Raw genomic sequence first — 23,530 nt, forward strand, 5'->3', positions numbered from 1 at the left:
TCTCTGGGCATGGAAGAATTTATGCTGCTGCTGTCACCTATTTCAGTCATTAGCCCAGAGGGAAAGCTTGCACCAGCGTTTGTGCTGACAAGAGTCTCTCCCTCGCTGGGAAGTTATCACTCCCATCTTCGGTTTCATGCTCAGCAAGCCTGACGGTGCTTATTGGAATGACTTCAGTGTAAAGTCTCCCTATCACAAGGATTGATATCAAACCAATGCTTTGAAACAGGTGGCCTTGCTTAGTTAGCAGACAAAACTTAAAATCGTAGGGAGGGGTTGTAGATCATACCTGTAGACAGCATTGCACAACCTCCACCTGCTTCATATCTCACTCTGGCAGGGAGATTCTTATCCTCTTATCTATCCACCAGACTCACCTTTAAGAGTTACATTTCAAATACGCCCCATATTCTTTCACAGAATAACAAAAATACTAGGTAGGGGTTTTTTACTGTAATTTTCACCAACAGATCTCAGTGTGCTTTGCGAAGGCAATTACCATCATTTCAAAAGAAGAAAAAGGAGGAAAGAAACAAGGATTAATGTCTGTCACCCATCCAGCAGAAGCATGAACAAAAACCAGGTATCAACCTATGCAATGTTCCATCATTGGACTGGCACATCCTGCAAACACACATGCAAAACCAGAATATCATAGGAGAAAAAAAGCTAGCAAATGCCCTAAGTAAAACAGAATCAAGAAATCTTTGATTAAAAACTAAACCAAACAAACATCAGGAAATGTTAAACACAGAACATCCAAGAAACAACTTCCTTCTGCTGCTCTTGAAAGAACCGCCCAACTTGTTCTTTCACAGCTGATGACTTCCATCAAGAGCAGAGTTCAAAACAGGCAGCGATAGCTATATTTCAGCACATACCAGGTGCTACAAATCATAGCACTGTGAGGACAAAGGATGGAGGCAAGGAAAATATGAACATAGTGAACTCCTTGGGCAGAAGGAATTGACTCAAAATGAATCAGCTTCTCCAGCCGACAGATCAGAAACATGATTTCTTCTGACATGGCCCTGCCCATATAATAGAAAATGCAATTTCATTGTTTGGACCTCCTGGTATTCAGACCCCACATGTAATTTAATCTGCCTTAAGCAGAAGCATTTTGTGATGTGATTTAAGGGAAAAAAGTTTGATACAAATACTCTTATTTAATTTCAAATTTGTGCTATTGGCAAAGGCCGTGCTAGCATCTTTTTGCCCCATATGTTTGAATTAGATAGTTAGCGGCTCTTTTTTGTCAATCACCCATGGATTAATTCCATTTCTGCCCTGTCTCCAAGTCCGATGTCATTAGGAGCAGGTGCTGAGCCTGCCACTTTGGTTTCCTCTGCTCATCCTTCTCGTACATTAAACCAACCAGGAGGAGAACCTTGGCAAAGTACAACTTCCTCCTCTTTGACAAAGCAGACCTGAAATGTTCAGCAGACATAAATACATATGCGTGCTTCAGAAAGCCTTTTCCTCACAATTGCTGCATAATTATATCCGGAGGGAGCTGGCTATCTACTTCAAAGGCAAACAAAACATCATCAAAAAAGGCCTAATTGCACCAAACACATGGTTCTGCATTGCGCAGCACAGGGGGAAGAGGTTCTCAGGCCATAATGCCTAAAATACAGTTTTCAGATATTGTATTTATCAGAAAGGAGACATTCTTGGTTTTAGACAGATATAAATTTAGGAGCAAGTTAAGGATCACTGTAGTGCTAGCTGGAGAAACGTGGAGACAGCTGCTACGTGAAGGGCAGCCACAGGGGAAGGGAAGCCTGATGAGAGGGCTCCCAAGTGAAACCTTACTGATCCAATCCTAAGACCTTCTCACCATGTTCCCAAAGCCTGCCCCAGCAAGGCCAGGGAGCTCTGGTTCCAGCCTTCTTCCACAGCTTTAGCCAGAGGAAGAGGAGACCACCACTATCTCTGCCGGCCTCCTGCACAGCACAGGGCACGGAAATGCATTCACTTGTTTCCACATCAGGCTTGCAACTTCTGCTCAAGCTACAGCATATATTTTTAAAAGGCACAGTCCTGACTGAAAAACCCTTAACACTGCACCTCTACTGTGTGCCCACATTATGGATTTTGTTGGTTTGTTGCCCTCACAGTTGAAGATGCATCTTTGCTGCTACTAGATCTCAGTGATCTTTTCTAGCTTTTCTAGGCTAGATTACAGAGTTATCTTCTGACAGAAGTCTCTTTTTTCTGAGAATACCAGCAACGGTAGAAATTACCACAAACAGATGACAATCATGGGTGTCTGCATGAAATATAGACTTCTATGGGGAACTGAAACTTATTTAATCGAAGGTCCGTGCTTTGGTGAGCAGAACATGCCATGTGTCCATGTGCAGTATGAGAAAACTGTTGCAATGTGGCACTGGAGTCCTTTCCATGCAGAGAAGGAAAATCTCTGATCTAATTTGGGGATAATTACAGGGGCATAAAGTATGTCTTGTTCTTCACCATACCCCAAGAATTCAAAGAATTTCTCATCAGTTCTTTCAATAAGACTAAAGAAATCCCAAGCCCTTTTCTAAAGCTCCTATGGTTCCTTTTTCAAAGCAGTTGCAGCAATATGGAATAGCAAGCAGAGAAAGCTAATCAGAACAATTCAACAGCAGAAAAGTTAAAAGAAAAGACCAAGGGAAAAATAAATCAATGCAGACCCGTAGGCTTTTACCAACCATTCTTTAAGTAAAATTAATTTGTAATGTAATTAAACTTTTCCCCAGAGGGACAGGTATAATTGAATTAGAGGTGCCTGGGTAGAGTTTCAGGGTTTAGCAGATGCTCCCAGACTTTACCACATTCCTCTCCCACTGCTACAGTTCACAAAACTCCTCATCAGTTCATTTCTAATCACTTTCCATGAAACAACGTAATTAGAATTGGCTACTTCTTTCTTGCTCTGCATCAGACTAGCCAAGTCCTGCCTCTCTGTAGTGAAGTTCACTCATCATGGATTAACTTTAAAGACATTTTTAAACTCTGTCACTCTTACTGTTAAAGGATTTTGCCAAGTATTTCCAGGAGCTGTTTAAAATCCCCTGGTTTTGTGAGATCTTGTTCTGCCTATATCTAATGGATTTGTGCACAAATCTTGGGCAGAACAGCACTTTCAAGGAGCGCTCCTGGAGGGCTAAAGCACAGCTGGGCTCGTTCACAAATGTGTTTGCTGCAGGGTTACTCAGGCTGGCTGCAGTTTAGCGCATGCAAAAGTGAGAAGGGCCAAGTCCAGTCTTACCATGATGGCAATAACAAAACAACCAGTTAGTCCATGCAAAGTGCCATGTACCTTAAGAAGTAAAATATTCCCTGCATTCAATATTAAACTTTAGATTAGTAAGAAAGATTATGCTATGAAAACTATACCATCCCCCAGGAAAGCGGGCAAAAACCTTTAGCTCATTACCAATGCAAAGATACGCAGGAATACAATACTACAGCTCATCATCCTGAAAAGTTGGGAGGGTTTGGAGGTACGGGACTCTTGTAATTTAAGAGGCTGAACTTGTAAGCTTTTTCAGTGGACAATTCTCAGAAGTTCTTTGCTCTAAAATTACTTTAGAATAGGTTTCTTCCCAGAGTTTCCATTACACTATGCCGTAAGACAGACCAGAGAAAATCCTCCCCAGAATGAACCCATAGCACCTCTGCTTCTTGTCTTGGAGAAAACTATCTTTGAACAAAACAAAACAAAAAAACACCCCCCCAAAAAAAAACCACCAAGAGAAAATTATCGAGAGTAGAGTATCTTAGAATTTCCATGACGACCATTCATTCTGCATCTCTGGCTTTTATTCTCTGTGTCACGGTGGCTAATCTTGTATCACCCCATTTAAAGACCCAATGTTTATACCTATACAAGAACACCCACAAAATCTGTGATTCCTCAGATATTCTGGTTTTGTCTGTGACCCACCTCTGTGTTGCCCCTCACTAATTACAGTGCTGTTTCTAGTAGTGTTTAGCTGTAGCCACTAGTATTTCTTTTAGTGAATCTAAAGGATTGATTTGTGAAACACCTGTCCAGGTGTTTCCTTATTGACAAAGGACACTCAAGTCTTACAAGTAAATGGCAGTGCAATGATGCAAAGACAGATAAAGGGCAGAGGAGACATAGGAAAGCACATATGGCTGGGAGGATGCTGAGGATTTAACTCCCAAGACCACATGGTTCTTTGGTATTTTTCTGACTTTTCCATCAAAAAAAAGTCAATGGGATCACTTGTTCTTAGCTAGGTGGTACCCTAGCACCAAGAAATTAAAGTATGCTTCCCAAGTGTTTCTGAAACTAATTCACAATACTGGGTGTTATGGACACACGCAGAGCTCCTGAAAGAAGGATCCACCCCAATCCCTGATCCCAGGCACAACACAATTTCAACCTTCCCTACTTTTTGTCTTCAGTTAAGGTAGGTTGGGAGCCTAATTTGTGGCCTCTGTCCCACATACTTTTCCCACCTGGAGGTGTACCTTTAATTCTAATCAACAGAAACATCCCTTCCAGCTCTCATATGAACATTAAGTAGAGGTTGCTGGCTCACGGATTTCTTTCTGTTCTCTTAGAAAAGTTACTGCATAAGGTGTTCCTGAAACTGAGTTTGTAAATCTGAAGCCTTCTTTTTTGAGTTGAAAGACTTAAAGTGTTTTTTTTTTCTAGACATTTAGTTCTAATTTAAAAGGAAATCCTAAGCCTCAAACTTCTAATTACTCTGCCAATCTAGCTTATTATTTCCTCTGTTAAATTTAGGAAATGAATAAGCAAGACTGACCTCTCTATGTAGTCTGCCTCTCTTTTCAGTCTAAATCTTGGGAAAAAAAAAAAAAACAACAAACCCAGAGTTGAAAGAAGTTTCTGTCCTTCTTATGCATCTCTCGTTATAGCTCCAGTTACCTGGTGGTATTAAATATTTCAGCAAACATTAACAGGGAGTTTTTTGAAGTCAGAGCAGCTAATATTCTTGACCTTTTAGGTCTATAAAAAAAAAAACTTCAAAAGTTTGCTTCCTTATAATAAGGTAAGACCTGAGGATCTGGGGCTAGAAATATTTAAGTATCTAATTTATATAGAAATCAAGGAAAATTAGGTAGATAAGTATCTTTAATGATCTAAGCCAAAATTATTAAGTTAGACTGTTTGAAATATTTCAGGGGTTTTTCCTAGTCTTCTGTTCTTTTGCTTCAGAAGTTTTACTTAAATTCTGAACTAGCCACATCTGAATATCAAGTGCTGAACAAAAGATTTGTTTCTGGCCATTTTATAGAGCCAGAAGTGGCCAATGCAATGGCTCTGTCTCCCAGAAACAAACTGTTCATCCCTTTCCTTCAGAAGGAAAAACTTGCAGTGTCCCACTTTCAGTGTCACCATATTCTTACCTTACAAATTACGACAAGTTTTCCAGCTCTAGGAGTCATAGCCTACAACCTTCATTAAAATAAACATAAAAGGTCTGTCCCTCACCTTCCACATTTTTTTAAAACAGGCTTTGTGAGCAAGTCTGCAACCTCAGTGTAACACTGTGATGTGTAAAGGCCCTGATTGCAGAAAGCTGCCTCCATTTATTATTCATCATAGGACAAAACAATATGCAATTTAAAAATAAAAAAATAATACTTCAAAAGCATTTATAGACTATCTGAGGCCTAAACTGATAGGTGACCACAGGAACAAAGCTAAAATAAAAGCTTTTGCACAAATATAGTATAATCTTCTGTATGGTATTATTTCTATCACTATTGCACACGTTTTCACAGCAGGGCATCATGACATCTATCCCATCTAATCACACAGCACTAGTAAGGAAGGCACGATTATCAAAAAAGACCTCTGTAAAGTTGCAACCCTTTAAAGAATATGACAATTGCTACAACTGTAGTGAATTAGTGTATGATTCTGTAAGCACAGATAGACGTTTTTGTTTCCCAGGTAGCGCTGGCCATTGCACGTGCTGCTATCCCAGGGACATCAGAGCTGGCAGAGCTTTAAGTATGTCCACAACAGAAATCACCCATGGATGCAGATCTGCTGCAAAGTGGCATGAATTCTGCAGTTCTCCAGGCAGACACTGATTAGACAGAGAAACCTGCCTTCACCCAAGTACAGAGCCATTCCCCCTCCTTTCATAAAGCCTGCTACAGAACAAATCCTCCTGCCATGTTACAAGATTTAAATGTGGTTGACTCTGAAGTTTCAGACAATGTTTAGGATAACATTCCCATCTCAAAGCAGTATCATGTCCTGGTGGATTTTTTCTTAACTGTGTGACTCAATTACTCTTGAGTTACTAGTAGCACTCGATGCATTGCTGACCCTTCTCTGAGGGAGGCATAGGAAGCTGAAAACCAGACCTCATGGGGATGTGACAGCAGTTGCTCAGAGTGATCAAAAATACAAGACCTAGTCAGTGGAAAGGTGGAGTCCCCAGTACTCACACAGCGCAGTGGTGAGCTTCTCCGGCTGGTCGTAGTGCACCATCGCAACGCAGAGCGTGTTGAGGGCGACCACGCAGAGGACGATCCAGTAGAAGCTCTGAGCTTTCACCATGCGCCGAATGAAGAACCGGAACATCTTCTCTTTCCTCCTGAAGTAGGATGAGCTCTCGTTCTTCCCACTCTTCAAACTGGCACGGGCAAAAGGAGACCCTGGGACAGAAAGAAGAGTCACCACACCACATCCCAGCAGGTGAAAGGCTGGAGGACATTCCTGGGCACACAGACCCTCTCCCAAGCACCAGAAACACGGCTGAGCAGAAAGCTGGGCACATTGACTATGGGCTGAGCAAGGGCATCTCGCTTGTAATGACATCATGAGGGATGAAGGCTGGGATTTTAAAACTTCATGAATGAATGCCCAGCTCCACCATCTAAAGAAACCCTTTGAAGCAGTCTTGATTGTCCCAGGTTAACTCATAACTTTTGGGTTCCCAGTTGACTGGAGGGACAGAAAGTACCAGGCACAGTGGTATTTCTCACCGTGGTGTGGAGCACATCCTCTTGGAGCTGGGCAGCTGGCAACAGGAAAGCTGGTCATTATTTCCCCTGCTCCAAGGACCAGGCAAAGACCCAGCCCTTACTACTGAATTGAGTGAAGTCTCCTTAATTTACTCTCCAACTTCATGTATTTCTACAGCAGAGGGCTCAATCTGCCTCCATGCATCATATTTTGGGCACAGCTACTCATTTGTATCAATTCTGTCTATATCAGCTACATTTCGACTCTGGTCTGAAATCCTGGAAAAGAGTCAAATGTTTGAACAATAGGAAGCTGACGGAAGAAATGATTTCTAATGTAAGCTCTCCCCCTGTGGTAGCAGGCACTGTTCAAATGAATGATGAAAAGGCAATCTCCGGCCAGTGCTGAGGCAGGAGAAATCAGCACACGTTAGTAATAAACACATGCATCCGTTGGAGTTCCTCTGCAACAGCCGCAGACGCTGTTGCAAGCAGGGCAAATCTTGATTGCCGCAGGCTGTCCACTACCTGTTTCACGCTGTGCTGGCACCCCTCAGAAATTACTAGCGAACCTTGTTTCGAGATGGTTTGTGGCAAGGTAATACGCTATTGCCCTTCCCCATCATGGGACAGAGCTTCCCAGCAGGTAGGGCTGACCAGGACACACACCATCCTTTCTTGGACCAAGCACCATGAGAGCAGGTGACTTGCATGGGCTGTCGTTAGAGATGGCTGAGTTACACGAACAAAGTGTTCTGGCTGCAGCAGCCAAATTTTTGAGTGTGCTCGCTTACATTTCAACACTTGGAAGGGGTGGGAATCTCACCCTGTTCCAACCTGCATTAGCATCAAACACAGCACCCATAGAAAAGATGAAGCATCCAGGTGACAGGAATGCGTTCTCCAAGCCTCACAGCTACAGAAGAGCGTGCTGTGCCACCTCCCCAATAGCAAGCAAGCTCTCTGCTTTATCTCACATTTCTGGCCATCCACCAACAAGTCAAATGCAGAGCTTGCCCTGGCCAGGCTTTGAACAAACTCCTTGCAGAAAAGCTCAGTGTGCTGGTTCTGTTAATTTGATAATCCTCCCTTTGGCAGCTTAAAAAAGAAAAAAAATAAATCATAGTGCTCATCTATTGCTTTAAGACAACAAAATGACCTACAGGTTAAGATATAGGCTGCATCGTATCGTAGTACTGCTTAGCAGGTTAAGACCTCTCAGATATTCGAGCCAGTCTATACTCTCAGATTTGCATGGGAATAGTCTGCTGCCCTTTCGTCCCCCACCTCTCCTGGCTCTACTGATCTTCCAGAAAAGAAAAGCAGCAGTATTTAAACTGATCTAAATGTAGAAAACATCCACTTCTCCAGACTTCTCTGTCTGGCAATCAAGACAGTGTCTTGTGTCTGGTACAGTGTGGAGGGTAGGAAGCCAGAAGGAGCCAGCATCTACTGCTGCACTTTTATTAGTGCAGAAGGAAAGGCTGAGAGTCAGGAGGAAAGAAAAGAATAAACATTAAGAACAATTCCAGAGAACACACTGGGAAGTGTTTACCACTATAGAGCTTTATAATGCAATTATAAGGCTCATTGAGGTACTTGTGTTTGAATTAAAGTGCAACGTATTCAGTCAATGGCCAGCAAGAGACCTGTCAAAGTCTCTACCACTCTGGTCTGCATCTTCACATTGCACTCAGTAATTGTTAGTTCTTCCACAGTCCTTATGCTCCCATCAGCAAGACATTATAGGAAACCATCCAAAAAAAACCTTCTCTCAAAACCACATTCTTTATGCATAATTGCCCATATGATCTGATTGTTTATGTTATGCAGAGTTTCAGCCTTTTCAGGAGCCCGCAGAAGTATCTGCTTTATCCATTTCTTCTTTTCTGCCTTGTTCCACGAATCAAAATCAAAACACTTTTCCCAAGTGGGTGAACCACTCACAGAAGGTGGAAAGCACTGCTGTTATTTTCCCTGCCATATGCTCCCGAGACAGTTCCCAGCTCTGCATCAGATTATCCATGAGTCCAGATGCTCCGTCATCCGTTGCCACCTGAAATGCTGAATTCAAAGATCTGTTTGTGTGGCATGGGTGCCCAGAGCCTGGAGGGACTTGGATGTGAATGCAAAGATCTCATAATTATTGCAAGCATGAACAAATGTTCCGAAAGTGACCATTCCTTGTTATCCATGCAAGGATCCGAGCTGCCCAGAATAAAACAAAACAAAAATGCACTCGGTTGCTGCATTTTTGCCCTCTTTCAGCAACAAACCTCTCATAGAAGTGTCAGCAGTTTAGCCACAAAACCTGCAGCCTGCTCAGCCTGGGGGATTGTGGCAGTTCAACAGTGGCTGATGGTGTCAGTAACATGCTGAGCAACATTCATTTCCTGCAACCAGGTCTTCATTTAAAGGGAAAAAACAAATCCAGCAGCAGCTGTAATCTCTTAAAATGTTAATGCCAGATTTTCAAAGAGCATTTGAGGCACTCATGCTTGCAAGCATATATGGACATGTACTCTCAATTGTACTGTTTGTGCTGCTACTCTTATGCATCCAGGATTTGTTGCTTTGTGGTAACTGGGGTGCCAAGACGTTTCTTTGGAAGATAATGAGAACATCTGCTGCTTCAGCAGCAAAACAAAATACAGACTCAAACAACAGGGACAGGAATAAGCAAAATAGCTAACTCCAAAGCAGTCAGGAAGATGTCTCCCCAGACAGCAAGTAAAAACCCACAACTGAAAGGTCTTGCTGCTGATGTCCAAAGAGCTGTGAGCTTAGACAGGGTGCTGTGTGCTCAGAGCCTGCCTCCCGTTGCAAACCCCAGACCTGCCTCCTGCCTCTCCACCTGGCAATGTCTCAGGAGGAACTAGCTCTCTGTTAACTGCAGAACAAGCAGTACCTCTGTAGCCTGACAATGTCTTATTCTCCAGAGCTGTAGATACCAAATTCATACCATTAGTGCTACACTATGCAAGATGCCACACTCTGCATTGGAGGTATGTGGGTAATTGCACGCACACAGGTGTGTATCTCCATATCTGGCTTTAAAAATGTAGAGAATTGCTTTAAGATCTTCTTCTAAAGCAAGAATGAGAGAATTAGGGCCACTGCCCAGCGTTTTCCAGTAACCATGCACACAGCAAAGGCTGAAAACCACACGCTGTGCATTAGTGTCAGATGTGACTAAGTGTCCACTTCCTCTCTTCCCTTCAACAGATGAGGCTTAGCAGTATCGTTTGACATATTTGGGTTTCATTAGCATGAATGAGCATGTTCCAAGCAGAATCACAGTATGGCCAACACAGCATGGATTCTCCAAGCATTTCAGCAGGGCTCTTTTAAAGGGTGCAGCATGCAATAGCTGAGCAGGGCAGCGTGGGGGAGAGAGTCAAGCCACGAAGCCATTTGCTTTGGGAAGTTGAGTGCTGCTGCAGGAGCAGTGATAATTCTCCTTCTTGAAACTGCAGCTTCTGGAGCAAAGGAGCTACTCGGAGGAAACATGGCATGAACATGTTTAGGTGGAGATCTAAACCTCAGGGAATGCGAAGCCAGTACTCACCAACAGAGCAAATGTCTGTGAAATGGTCCTCACCTTCTTCAGCATGAATCAGGTCATTTTTGCTCTTCTTTATTGCAGCTCTTTTCAACACTGTGTGCAAATTAAAGACAAAATGGCCCGTGAGCATTCAGAGTGGATTCTCTCTCCCCCTCCCTTCACTCTCCAGGGCCAGCATTTACTTCCCAATGCCAGCTTAAAGCTCTCACACAAGGGTAAGCTGGAGCACATCAGACAACCTACAGCCTCGCAGGGCCTCTGCATGCTTCAATGCCAGGGTCGTTTATTTATTTAACTTTCTAGATCTTGAAGGTTTGCCAGGCACAAGTCTGCACACTTACACTTCACCCCAGCAGATGCAGGAGGGTGGGGGAGTCACTGCAGCTGCCGGACCTTTTAACACAGCAGAAAGGCTGGGCAGGGTCACTGAATCTTTCTGAGCCCCAGTGGGTTATGAGATGAGTGCTTCTATCCATTAAAAACATTAGTGCTGTTTACAGTGTGCACCATTAAGAAGTTACCATTTACAGTGCCCCGATACAGTTTACCACAGAGCAATGCCTTAAGCAGCAGAAATGCTACGTCGAAAGCAACTGCCACAAATCAGTGAACATGCTCTTAATAGCACCCACTGTACAATTCCTTCCCTCTGGGGATGTCATAACTCTTTGAAAACACACTTTGTCCAACAGCGTCTTTTGTGGGGAGGGCAAACATCTCTACACCGTTTTACTCGACAGGGAAAGAGAACTGCACCCTAAGGCTCAGACAGGTCTGCACTGTTCACCCAGTGCACAAGGGGTAATGCAGGAACAGCGTGGACACTGGTCCCATGACCACCTACCTGCAAAACCTTGAGAACTAGCAGAAAAAAATACGTTGATACAGTTTGGTAACAGCTTCAAGACATACAGTAACTAAGCACCATTTGCTATCAGCAGTAAGACACCCCACGGTGTGGTGATACATACTGTTCAGTAGGCACACACAGCAAACCCACTCACTCTGCAGCGACTACCCTGGGGGTAGGTTCGTATGAGAGGATCCCCTCACCCTACACAAATTTCCCTGCCTTGACAGAGAAACGGATGCGCTTCTTCCTCCGCAGCTAAGGCAAGCGTTAGTGCTTTTGTCACTTCAAGGAAACACCCAGAACATCACCCAGGTTCGGAGAGGCTCGAAGAGGAGAGGATGCTCTGAACCTGTGGTCTGGATCCAATTTTTTGCAAACAACCGCTTTTGCTCTTTTCTTCCCCACCCAGCAATAGGCTGAATCCTCAGTCCCAGTAATACCAGCTTTTGGGTCTTTCAGGCTGCATCTGTCCCAGTACACTCCAGCATGTCCAGGGCCATCCCCAGCACTGGAACATAACCAGCCCTGGGAGTAAAGTTTTACAACGCTCCCTGCCATGAATTGAGCACCTTCTTCTTTATCTTCTCCCCCCAAAGATTCCTGCATGTGTTTAGCAATTAGGTCGTGCCATCTCTACAGGCACCTTGGATGCAATGTCCCCCTGTTTTGGAGACTAAGACAATTTACCAGCATAGGTGTGGGCTGCTCCATACCAGTTGGCTTCAAGGCTGGGAACACTGACAGGCTCCTTTAGCTTACTAGTATAGAGGGAGCCTTAGTATACCTGAGTCTTTACTCCATGGCCTGCACCCACCTCTAGTTTGCTTACACCACTCAGCTTTTCGGACTACTCTTCCAGACACTCATTTCAGCTCGAGACTAACAGCCCTGGCTGCACCCACTTGCTGGACAAACTTCCCCAGTGCACGCACACCCACGCACCTGCACACACGCACGAAGATTTGCCAAGCACACCTCAGCCCTGACCTTCTTCAGCCCCAGCTCTTCCATCCCCGAGTCCCCCCCGAGCACAGGTCACCAGGTTGGCCAAGGTGGGCTAGCAGCTGGGCGCCTGATGCCCCAAGGAGCCACGTGGCTCAGAGCAAGGTGCAAAACCACCCGCATCGCCGGCGACCTGGGCACGTGGGGCTGCGGGGGAGAAGCACTGCCCCACTGTGCCGCCTAAGCCCCTGGTGATTTGCAATCCACTCACTGTTGTAGCTGCTGCCGCTGCTAGTCTCTGCCGGTGCCGTGCCTTGTTGAATCGGCCCTTCCGAGGCGGCCCTCCCTGACAGTGAATGGGAGGAGAAAAAAAAAGAGGAGGGAAAGGGAGGGGAGGGGAAAGGAGGAGACATGGGAGGACGAAAGATGGTCAGAAAAGGGAGAGGGAAGAATCTTTAACTGAACTTTGACTGGCTGTCGCATCCTAAGAGCTCATCGTTCTGGAGGCACAGGGAGAGCGGTCCCCATAGCCTTGCTGCACCTGTGTCCGAAGCTCGGTACCTCCAAGCCGTCCTGCAATGCTAGGGTCACACGTCGGAAGATAGGATCACCACACCCTGTTATGTCTTACTGCTTACAAGTAACAGGGGTCTTAGTCTCTTTGTCAAATCCATTTGGAAACCTCGGTTTACAGCCCTGCCTTCTCTCGGTCAATGCATTTCTCTTCTGGCATCCGCTCTGCAGCCTACCCCCGCCACAACCTGCACGTAGACAGAGCCAGCCATGCTCAGCAGAGGCTGACGGGTGTCCCCGTCACGCTGCAGTCCCACAGGCAGCATAGGGACCGACCGACCCCAAGGGCAGATCCCCATCCCAGTGTGGTGTGTCACATAACTGCTCATCATCCACCTGCAACCTCAAAAAGACCCGATACGGGAAAAGGGACTCTTTAGCCCAACTTATGCCAAGTGCATGCAAGAGTGTGTTCCTCACACCCTCCTGGTTACAATGGAAAGCGATGTCAGCGTACAGCAGGTGAATCTCTCATGTATCACAGGAGGAAAACTGCACAGCGAAATGACCTACCGTCCAGAGGAGATTTCTCTTCCGCATTCTTGTCTTCCTCTGCCAGCATGACCTCCTCTGTAAAAAGAAAAACACCAAGGTTCAACCTCTGATTTATCACATCCCTGCTCTAAAACCAGCTGAGCCTAGATGGAAGGCTAACAACAGCAACAACAACAAAAAACCCAACAAAAACCCAAAAACCAAACCACAGGCCAAACATCAAAGTGTGTAGCTGAAAGCTGTCTGGAAGAACACTAGAGGGATCAGCACTATGAGACAAGCCTTATATAATCTATTTATTAATCATCTGGGAGAGAGAGTGAATGATACATTAAAAAGACAACAAACTGAGAAGGCTGAAAAATAATATTCAGGACTGAGGAAGACTTGAAACCCAAGCAGAGGAGAAGAAAATAAGAAAATGCAAAGTAGTGCACCAGAGACATGGAAGAAGGTAAAGAAAGCCATGGTGCTCGGAGAGGGTTAAAAAATGTCAGGTGAGCTAACAACTTTAAAATGCATGAAATCCTTCCGAAAACCCACAAGCCAATACAATTCAGGTGTTCTCCAAGGCTCCTTAAAACAGGTCAGAAAATTGAAATGGGCTTTTTTGATAGTTCAAGAGAGATCGCTCTCAGACACCTCAGAAACCCAAAGGTTCTTCCAAAGTCCTGTCTTGGGAAAAGCTGTACTGGTGTTTTGGGGCTAAAAATATGGAAGGAGTTAAACAACAATTAATAATGAACATGACTGGCCTAAAAATGTAGAAGGGATGGTTTAGATATGGAGACCTCTTCCCAAAGGCAGCTGGACAAAGGGCCTGCAAATGTGAAACACAAAGCAAACCTGTGCTGGCAGGAGCATAAGCTTAAGATTCTAATACACTAGATGTTTTCCTATAGATTTTTTCAAAGCCTACATTGCTCATGGAGTGTGATTTTAAAAGCTTTATGTCATATCTGAAGGTGATATACCCACATCACTGTGCAGGGCTATGCATAAAAACGAATCTAGCTCCTAGTACCGGTAGAGTCAATAGTGCCACACAGATGTGCCTGCACTCTTTTGGATCTGAGGATTAGTTCAGTCGTCAGTACTTCAGGGTTCTCCATTTTGTGCTCTTCTGCACAACACAGATGTGTTTTTTTCCTATGCAACATACTAGCAAATTGTAGTGAAAATTCAAAACCATTTGGACTGGAGTGTACATCTAGGTCTTGCGACAAAGAGCAAGCACAGGAAAGCGAGCACATCCCAGAGGAGCTCTTCTGGCACTCCCAGAAAGAGAAGCTGACTTTTAGATGGCATTTAGTAGTTAAATGGACTAATACAAGCTACTGCAGGGAGCAGACACGCTGCCATGCAGGTGGTGAGCAACAAAAGTAATGAGCTAGCAAAGGTCAGGAGACAGGCAGCTGTTCTTCAGGGGCTACACCCAGATGAGTGCAATGCAAGAGAGCTGTGTCTGCAGAAGGAAGATCTCAGCCAGACCCAGCACCCTTACTGGTCAATGCTCTGAGGGTTGTTGGTTTCAGTCATGTCTTGTTAAAAAAAATTAAAACACTCCAGGAAAGAAAGAGCCTATTTGCTTATCTGGAAGCCCAATTCTGCCCTTGTTCTGTATCAGCGCAGCAAGAACATCATTGTAGTGGTTCCTTTCAAAGATCTCCAACTCTGAGAAGGAAAAGAAATTCTTATTTTGCCCGGTTTCCGAGTGGCCTCTTGTTTTGCATGTTCCTGTAATAATTTGTCATGATTCTCCGTTGCCCTTTGGGCAGCAAGGGAGGAACAATCCTGAGTCCCCAGATCACCTCTGGGGACTGTGAACTGTATGAATACATTATCATTGTGATTTGCAATAGTGTACCACTGCCATCTGATGTTCCAGTGTCACCCATGTCCCTATGGCCAGACTGATGAGAGGATTAGCCATAGTGAGGTTTCAGAAACCAGAGTGATAAATGCCAGTGGGACCTCAGAATTTGTCAGGTATGACAATTTGATATCAACGTATCTTCACCTACAAAGCACACACTCTTTGAAGACAACTCTGCAAACCAGCTGAGCCTTTGCCACAAATTCAGGGCTCTGAGTTGGCACCCAAACATATCTTCATCCATAGACATACCTCAGTTTTACTGTTCCCTTAAAATAAACAAAACCCCGGTTTCACCTATGCAATTCCCTCAAGCCTGACTCCCCTCCACCATTGCTCCCCAGTTCTCTCCCTTGATAGTGACTCCTGTCTGTCTTGTATCCTCTGGAAAACCAAAGGACCACATCTACGTCACTGGGGCTTTACATGGTTTTTAAAGCCTGCTAAAAAGACAGCTCAGCAGCCTAGTCATCATTGCTAGGATATTTTTTTTTAACCATACAGCATCCTAAGCAGAGGATCAGAAGCTGCATTGCCTTCAGTCATCACTGTAACACAGAGACTGGAAGAAGATAATTAGGACACCTGAAAAACTTCTAAACAACAGTGCCTCTACATTAGAAGAAATATTTAACAAAGAGACAGTATCAGATCAGCAACTTCTAGCCTCCAAACAAAGGCACAGGGGCTTCGCTAGGATATCAGTGAGAGGTGTCTCAGCAGTAAGATTAATTGCTGGTCATTAAGTACTGACAACACACAGCATGTTACAGGACTGGAAATAAAGGCAAACCTTATACTGAGGAACTGGCATGCTGAACAATACAGGCAAAGCAGCAGAGAAACATGGTGCCCCTTCTCTTTCTCTTTGGCACGGGGAGATAGGACATTGTGGGCTCAAAAGAAGAGCAGATTACAGGAAATAACTCACGTTCAACAGGCAACAGAAGTTAGAAAAAAGGAAGAACAACTGAATTTAACTGCTGAAGCTTCAGACTTGTTAAATAGAAAAACTGAATAAAAATGCATCCCTTAGAAGAAGCCGTCACTCTCACGGGGATCTCAATTTATCTTTCTGGCAATTATCCTCCCTTGCCATCTCACACACATTGCTGCCCTTTTTCATTGATGTAGGTGTCTTTTCCCAGCTGTATCAAGGGGCTTGTTGCTCTGTTTCTTCTACAGAAAGCTGAAACCTGAGGTTCATAAAGCTTTGTCATGTCAAGGAATAGCATTCAAGTTACAGTGAGCTGGACGAGACAGGTTAAACCCATTCCCAAAGCCTGCTTACTCCAGGAGAAAAGAAACACTCAGAATCAGTGCTGTGTGAAAGAGATGGACTTGGAAAGAATTAAAATGCAAAAGACATGCAACTTGATTAGCTCTGAACTGAAAGACTTCCAGTCTCTGAGCAAAGTGTTTTCAAAATGATGCATGTCCTTGTAAGATAAGAGAAACAACTTCAAAAGAATATTTGTGGTCTTATAAGCGCTCTACTCTATACAGAGAACTTCTAGTTTTCCGCTCTCTGTTGGAAATGCAGCATGACAGCCTAATAGTTGCTACAGTTTTGAGGAGTTTAATGGAGAAAGCAGCAGTGGCAAAATCATTTGCATGGATTACATTGCTTGGCTTCACCACTTTTTAATTCCTCTGAAAGGCACAATTTCAAATTGACTTGCTACTGCCTTTGCACAGACCCCAGTGAAAATATGAAACGAAGTGCAGAACCTGTCCCAGCACGCAGTGGGTGGAACAGGACAGGGTTTGCTTGTCACCAGTAAGACTTTATTTGATATTGGTTGAACTGAAGAAGAGGCATTTGGGGAATAGAACTGTTGTCTTGTGCCTAGAGGAGCAACACAGTGTGAAGCATTGCTTTTTACACCTACATCAGCTGACTTCTAGTGGTGGGAAGAGTTGGTCCCTTTAAAGAATTTACTAAAAACCAGACAATTGACTTTATTCTTCAAGATTAAATTTAAGATTACTAACTGATCCATGCAGTTCACTTCTAAATGATACAGAGAGTCAATGTTTATGAGCTTGACGTGGCAATTACCATACAAATTTTTGGCCTAAATTCTGTGAAATGCAAGAAATAATAAGATTTGATCATTGCTTCTGGCCTGTAACTCACACTAGTTTTGTAAGACTGAAAATCTTACAGATTTGAGGACACGTACAGATTTTTAAGTCATTTAAGGTGGCACAACATTTCTTCTTGACATCCTCAAGAACACTCTACCAAGTTACAGTTTTCCTTGCTTAGTCTTGGCCTCATGATATGGGAATTTTACATGAAATCACCTGTTATCTCATTTGAAGATATTTAAACCCTCCTGACTACCCTATGTATTCATTCTTCAGCATGCACCTGAGAAATAAGTAAAGCTAGAAACTTCATACCTGGTCTGTATATAATCCTAAGTAAAGAAAGTAAATTCAAACTCTAAGGAAATTGGTCAGACCGTGGGTTGATTTTTTTCTTTCAAGTCATGCACGTCTAAATTCAGCACTTCAGCACGTTATCTGTGTTATAATTTTATCTTTTGTTCCCCAACCCTTTGTTAAGAAGGTATTTGTTAAGCACTTCATCAATTAAGGCTTCCTGTATTAAGTATAACTCACACAAGTATTTACACATTAAGGTTGTCATAGTTTAAAACACCTTGGTATAGACCCCTCAAGCAGATATGCTGCTGACTATACTAAACAATCTACATTTAAAACAGCCTGAGCTATGTTTGCTTCAGTTTCAATCATGGCTGCACTTCTGGTGATTTAACAATAGTGAGCTGGCACTAAAATCTTTCAGCTGTGCCAAGGTACCTCATTGAAAACTTAACAAGCGCTTTTTATTAATATTTTCTTCCTTTTTATACTCTTATTTTACCCCTGGAAAAATTTAGAAGTACCACCAGAAAAAAAGAAAAATGTAAAAGGCAGTCACTCAAGAGCCAGGCTATTAAAGAAGTGTCATTCTTACAACACAAATATAAGACAAGTCATTAGACCAGGTCTGGAAAACACTCGCGTCAGACAGCACTTAAGAGGTAGAAAACAAAGACCCATTGTTTTCTTCTGGAGGACTAAACAGTCTACAATTTCAGTACAAGAAAGGGTTGATAGAAAACAACCCCAAAATTTTATCTGAACCACCTTTTTAATGCAGTATGTACAGCAAGAGATAATATAACATCATTCAGATTACGAATAGAGAAGGCTATGAGAAACATTAAAGACACTCAAGAGTGGTCAATAAATGATGAGCACAACGTTAAATTAAAATCATTGTTGACAAATGGGAGGTAGTGTACAGACGAAGGAGTGATTTTAGTCACTCAAATACTTTCCTTGGTCCTAAACCAGTTACAACCCTTGAAGTAAAAACTTGAGCACTACTGAGAACAAGGAAACCTCCTTTCCAACTCCTGCAACTACTCAGAATATGTAAAACATTACAGAGCAAAAACAACCAGCTTAAGTATTAAGATGCCACTCTATGAATCACTGGAATGCAGCTTTCCACTCTTCCTACCTTGCATCAAAAATAAATGAGAAAAAATGAACAAACAAAATGCTCAGGGAGAAAACTATAAATATTAGAAGCCTGGAGAGCCTTCCATGGGAAGAAAGGGGATTGAGCAGATTGGTTCTGCATGCTTTAGAGCAGTAAAAATAAGATGAAACAAGGTAGAGAGAGATCAGAGAAAGAAAAGGAACAAAAAGAAATACAAAGTGCACTCTTGAGCTCTTCCTCTCACTGCAGAAATGCAACATATTTAAAATCGAGGACAGGACATACTGTTTGGTGGGTTGGTTTATTTTTTAAAATTAAACCAACTGTTAACATGTGGAACTCCTTGCTACAAGATTCAATGAGGTGAAGGATGCTAGAAGGATTTAAAAACAAATGTTTGCATGAGTAATAACAAAATCCTCCAGAGTTACTATAGAGCAGAATACCAAGAGCTTTTGCTCTTTTTTTTATGCAAACAGCTTATTACATCTCACTGCCTGGGGCTGTTGCAAGAGATTTCTGTACAGGCTGGACTGTCTGTGACCGTCCTCCCTGTCTGTTTTCCTCCCCCCACCCAAGCAGTTTGCTTTGGCCGTTGTCCCACACATGGTCCTGGACAAGGAAGACTGATTATCTAGTTTGGAAATTCATGATCATTTCATAGCTGAAATCCTGGCCTCTGTGAAGGCCAGGAATGGAAATCCCCATAGACTGCACAGTCCCAAATTTCAGCGCCTGAATTCTAAACACTAGATTCTCTGTTTTGGTTAGCCTTCATGCTACCTTTTGCATTCAAAGATTTACTAACACTGCTAAGCTGATTTTAATTATTGTTATTATTCAGCTGTACTAGGAAGCTTTTTTAATATTCCTATTGTATTTTCAACAATGCCTTTACATAATATTTTTATTATTCCCTGATTCAGCTATATTGCATACACTTTCCTGTTCTAGAAAACCTTCTGGATCTCGTGTTATTAGACAAAATTAAAAGATGGGCATTTTACAGCAGTTTCACTCTATACTGACGTGGCAATTATTCAGCATTGGCGACACAGAAATACAATAGCCAGCCATTCCTACAGGGATGCAAATTTGGAGCAGAGATTGGCTGTATGTTTTATAACTTCTCCACCTCAACTTTCAGTAAGTTCACCTAATGACCTCTACATAGCTCTTCTTGGCAGAACAGTCACCCAAATGAAATGAAGCAACCCACATCCCTGCAAGGGAATTCTCATCTTTATTTTACTGATGGGGAGACCAGGATTTAGAGACCAAGAAATCACAAGAGCCTTAAAAGCAAGATGGCACTAGAGCCAAGGGAGAACCACGGTGCACTCTGCTCCAGCCACTGGATAAACCATTAATTAATTTGAGGTAACACAAAAGCTGTAGACAAATGGGAAGACAAATTATAAATGGAAAGTGAATTATTCTTTTTTTTAATCCTACAGAACCACAGAATGAAGTGTGGTTACCTAATTGAGGACAGTTGCTGTTGAACAGTCACAGTGAATAGAAGTCCATCAATACGACTGGCACTCAGTTGTCACTCTGTATAGCACTGTGGGAAATAATGGATTCAAGCCACCATATAAACTGCTGCTACTTCTTCCTATTTTACATTTCAGTGCTCCAGTCTTTTCCCTCTCTGGCCAGGTTGCCAAAACTCATGCCCAGACCACTGCCCTCTGGGGAGGTACCGCAGCCACCTCCCAGGGCTCCCAGGGGACCTGCAGCAGGGCAGAGCCCCACACCCCTGGCACATAGGGTGACAGAGAGCTTCAGAGGAGAGAGCAGAAGCAAAGCAGCAGGAGCCATGTGAAAATGCTCTTCCCAATACTGGCACCCACGCTGCGCACATAAAACAGAAGCCGTAAATCCAGAAAAAGAGCTACCTATACACAGAATAGCACCAGGATGCTCTGGCCCCTGGCGTGTACACAGGTTATGCATATGCAATGCTGCAACGAGTTGTTGTGACCATGCGATGACTTGCTTGCGCAAGCACATTTTAGCGCATCAGGCCTCTAGCATCAGCATGGATTTCAAAACAAGGAATGATGACAAGGCTTTTAGTGTGGTGCCAGTCCACGGATTAGGAGCACCACAGAGTGCCAGTTCTGCCACTGGTCTATCAGCTGACATCACGCGAGTCACTATATAATGTTGGACCTCAGTTTCCCCATTTGTAAAGGGCAAGGATGAAGTTGACCTGCCTAGAAAGGCACCTGAAAAATCTATTTGAGAAACCATCATTTATTTTTCTCCCCATCATTGTTTTAAAAGGCATTTTCACTTTATTCAGATGTTTCAGCTTCTCAGAAAAGCAAGCAAGGAAGCAAATTAGCCCCAGAAGTTTTCTTGATGCTATGTGAATGAATTGCACTGTGGTTATGTCAATATATATATCAGCTACCATATAACGCAGAAAGGTTATTGGTAATCTTTACTGTCCGATAAAAAGGAAAAAAAAATCATGCTATTTTTTGTTAAATTAGTGCGTTTGGGTCCTTGTTAAAGTTGCTCACAACTTGCAATAAAGTGCAATGTTCAGTTATAATAGTTATAAAGCAATGTTAATATGTGCTGGGGTGAGTTTCATGAAAGTGATCTCTGTAGCTCATAAAAATGACACTCCAGTGTATTTTACCATCATAGCAAGAGAGGCTTATAAAAGAGCGGTGGTGGAAAGTAAATAAAATATAAATGACTCATGTAAGGGAACAGTTTCCCCACTGTGGAGACTTTGGGCACTGTATCACTTTTTATATTATACTGTATTAAGGCAGTTGCTTTGATCTCAGCAATAAAGAAAGTTGGCCTTGCTCCTTTATTTTTGCTTAACCAAACTGAGATCTTTTGCAATAACTTTAGCGTGACTGCCCAGAAACAAGCCCAACAAAAATAACAAGTGCTGGCTGGGCCCTCTCTAGTCTTGAGTTACCTGGATGACCAGCAACACTGATGACTAGTTCTGTGGCCCTTGTCCTGTGTCCTCACCAGACTCTACTTGCCACAAAACATTGAACCAAGATCAGGAATTCTCTTGCCTTACCTGCTTTGAAGATCCACTCCAAGTATCCATTTAGTTCCCGTTCAATTTGCTGCTGCCTACGGAGCTTCAGAAAAGCTCGACGATTTTCTACCCTCTCTCGTTCTTTGGCAAATTCACTACGGAGAGAGCAGAATGAGAAAGCACACGTCACCAGTGGTCAGGGAAAATGTCCTCCTTTCGTCTTTCAGATTCGTGAATACTCACGAAGCCTGTGAAGTCGATGACAGCAGCAGTGAGTGGAAACCAGAGCACGCTACATGTTGTTGTCTAACGAAATACTACTTTGATTGTAGCTCAGTTGTTTCTCTGCCTCTCTCATCCTGAAACAGGACTGCAAACCACCACGTGCACACACACCTTTTGTTCTGGGGCCACACCATATCTATTACAACAAGATCCTGATGCACAACCACATACACCTGTCCAGTCATGCAATACAAATTATTATTCCCAGCACTAAGAACTGTCCTCCATCCCTCCACACCACTCACCCCACAGCAGAATTTCCTCTAGAAGCACAGTATTATGTCACAGAGGCACCAGCAGTCTCTCTGTCTTGGAAGAGATCTACTCTTCCCTGTTAGCCTTTCTCCAAGTTGTCCCAGGCTTAAGTCAACTTTGTGACAAACACATGTCAAGCGATAGCTACAAGTGAGGACGGGTACTCTGGGGTTAAGGTGAAATAGCCCAGATGCTCTGAGTTGAGGGTAACAATGATCCTGCTGTTTGCTGAAATCACATGGAAAGCAAGTATCTTGACATCAAATCATTAGAACAGGACTGTACAGGGTAGTCAGAAAGTAAGGTTCATCCCACTATTACAAAAACCTTGTCCAGGTACATCCTACTGCCTAGTTTGAAATGATGCTGAGACAATAGTGCAGCCACCACCCCCAAGACACCCACGCTGGGGCTTTCCCCAGGCTAATTCGTATCACCTCTGGGAAGCTTCTGATGCCCCATCTGGAATTTATGGAGCTCTGAACCAGGCTCTGCAACCTCTTGCTTTGAGCACACACTGGACTGACTCCCACAATAGCCTAACCTATACGCTTAAATGTGGGATCAGGCTTTTGTCCCTCACTCACTCGACATTTTGAAATCTTAACTTTGCTGTGTCCTTTAAATCTTCAGTTAACTGTTAATTGTTGCAAACCTTTAGTTAACCACTGTTCTTGACTAAAATCCCACCTAACCACCCGTTCATTACCCACACAAGTGCTTCAGAAGTCAGAAAGGAGCAGGAGATGGAAGGAAGGAGGAAGAATGGGGAAAAAGGAGCTGCAAGTGCCAGAGGCAGCTTTATCATCACAGTCTACACTTTACCCTTCAAAACTAACACTTTTGCTTCATTTGGCAGGACTGTCTGACCCGCGGAGAAGGGACTGCAGGGAGAACTTGGCTCAGCACTACGACACACACCAGTACCAGCCACTGATGTGAGAGCTGCCATCAGCTGAGCCGTTATCTTGATTTTGGCAGCACATCCCAGTCTCCTGACTCCCCTCTCCTGTCCCCTACCTGACAGCACAGCCCATGACCCCATCCTTGAAATGGAGGAAGCCGAAACATCGCTCTGAACCAACAGCTCCTCCTTGGCATTCAGCACGTGTCTGCTGGGTGATTTGGGATCCTGCATGTGTCAGCTGGATCGCCGATTTTCTCCCTCT

General features: G+C 43.5%; 1 protein-coding gene across 1 annotated transcript in view; it reads right to left on the minus strand.

The window, feature by feature from the left end:
• CACNA1B (calcium voltage-gated channel subunit alpha1 B) overlaps positions 1-23,530 on the minus strand; it is a 298,173-nt gene that overhangs the window by 125,424 nt on the left and 149,219 nt on the right. The window contains exons 8-12 of the mRNA XM_072882927.1: positions 21,861-21,976; positions 13,419-13,475; positions 12,604-12,678; positions 10,541-10,630; positions 6,454-6,663 (exon numbers count right to left, since the gene is read on the minus strand). Of these exons, the coding sequence (XP_072739028.1) occupies positions 6,454-6,663; positions 10,541-10,630; positions 12,604-12,678; positions 13,419-13,475; positions 21,861-21,976 (548 nt within the window). The remainder of the gene's footprint in view (positions 1-6,453; positions 6,664-10,540; positions 10,631-12,603; positions 12,679-13,418; positions 13,476-21,860; positions 21,977-23,530) is intronic.

This window comes from Ciconia boyciana, chromosome 18 (assembly GCF_034638445.1).
Source record: "Ciconia boyciana chromosome 18, ASM3463844v1, whole genome shotgun sequence".
NCBI lineage: Eukaryota > Metazoa > Chordata > Aves > Ciconiiformes > Ciconiidae > Ciconia > Ciconia boyciana.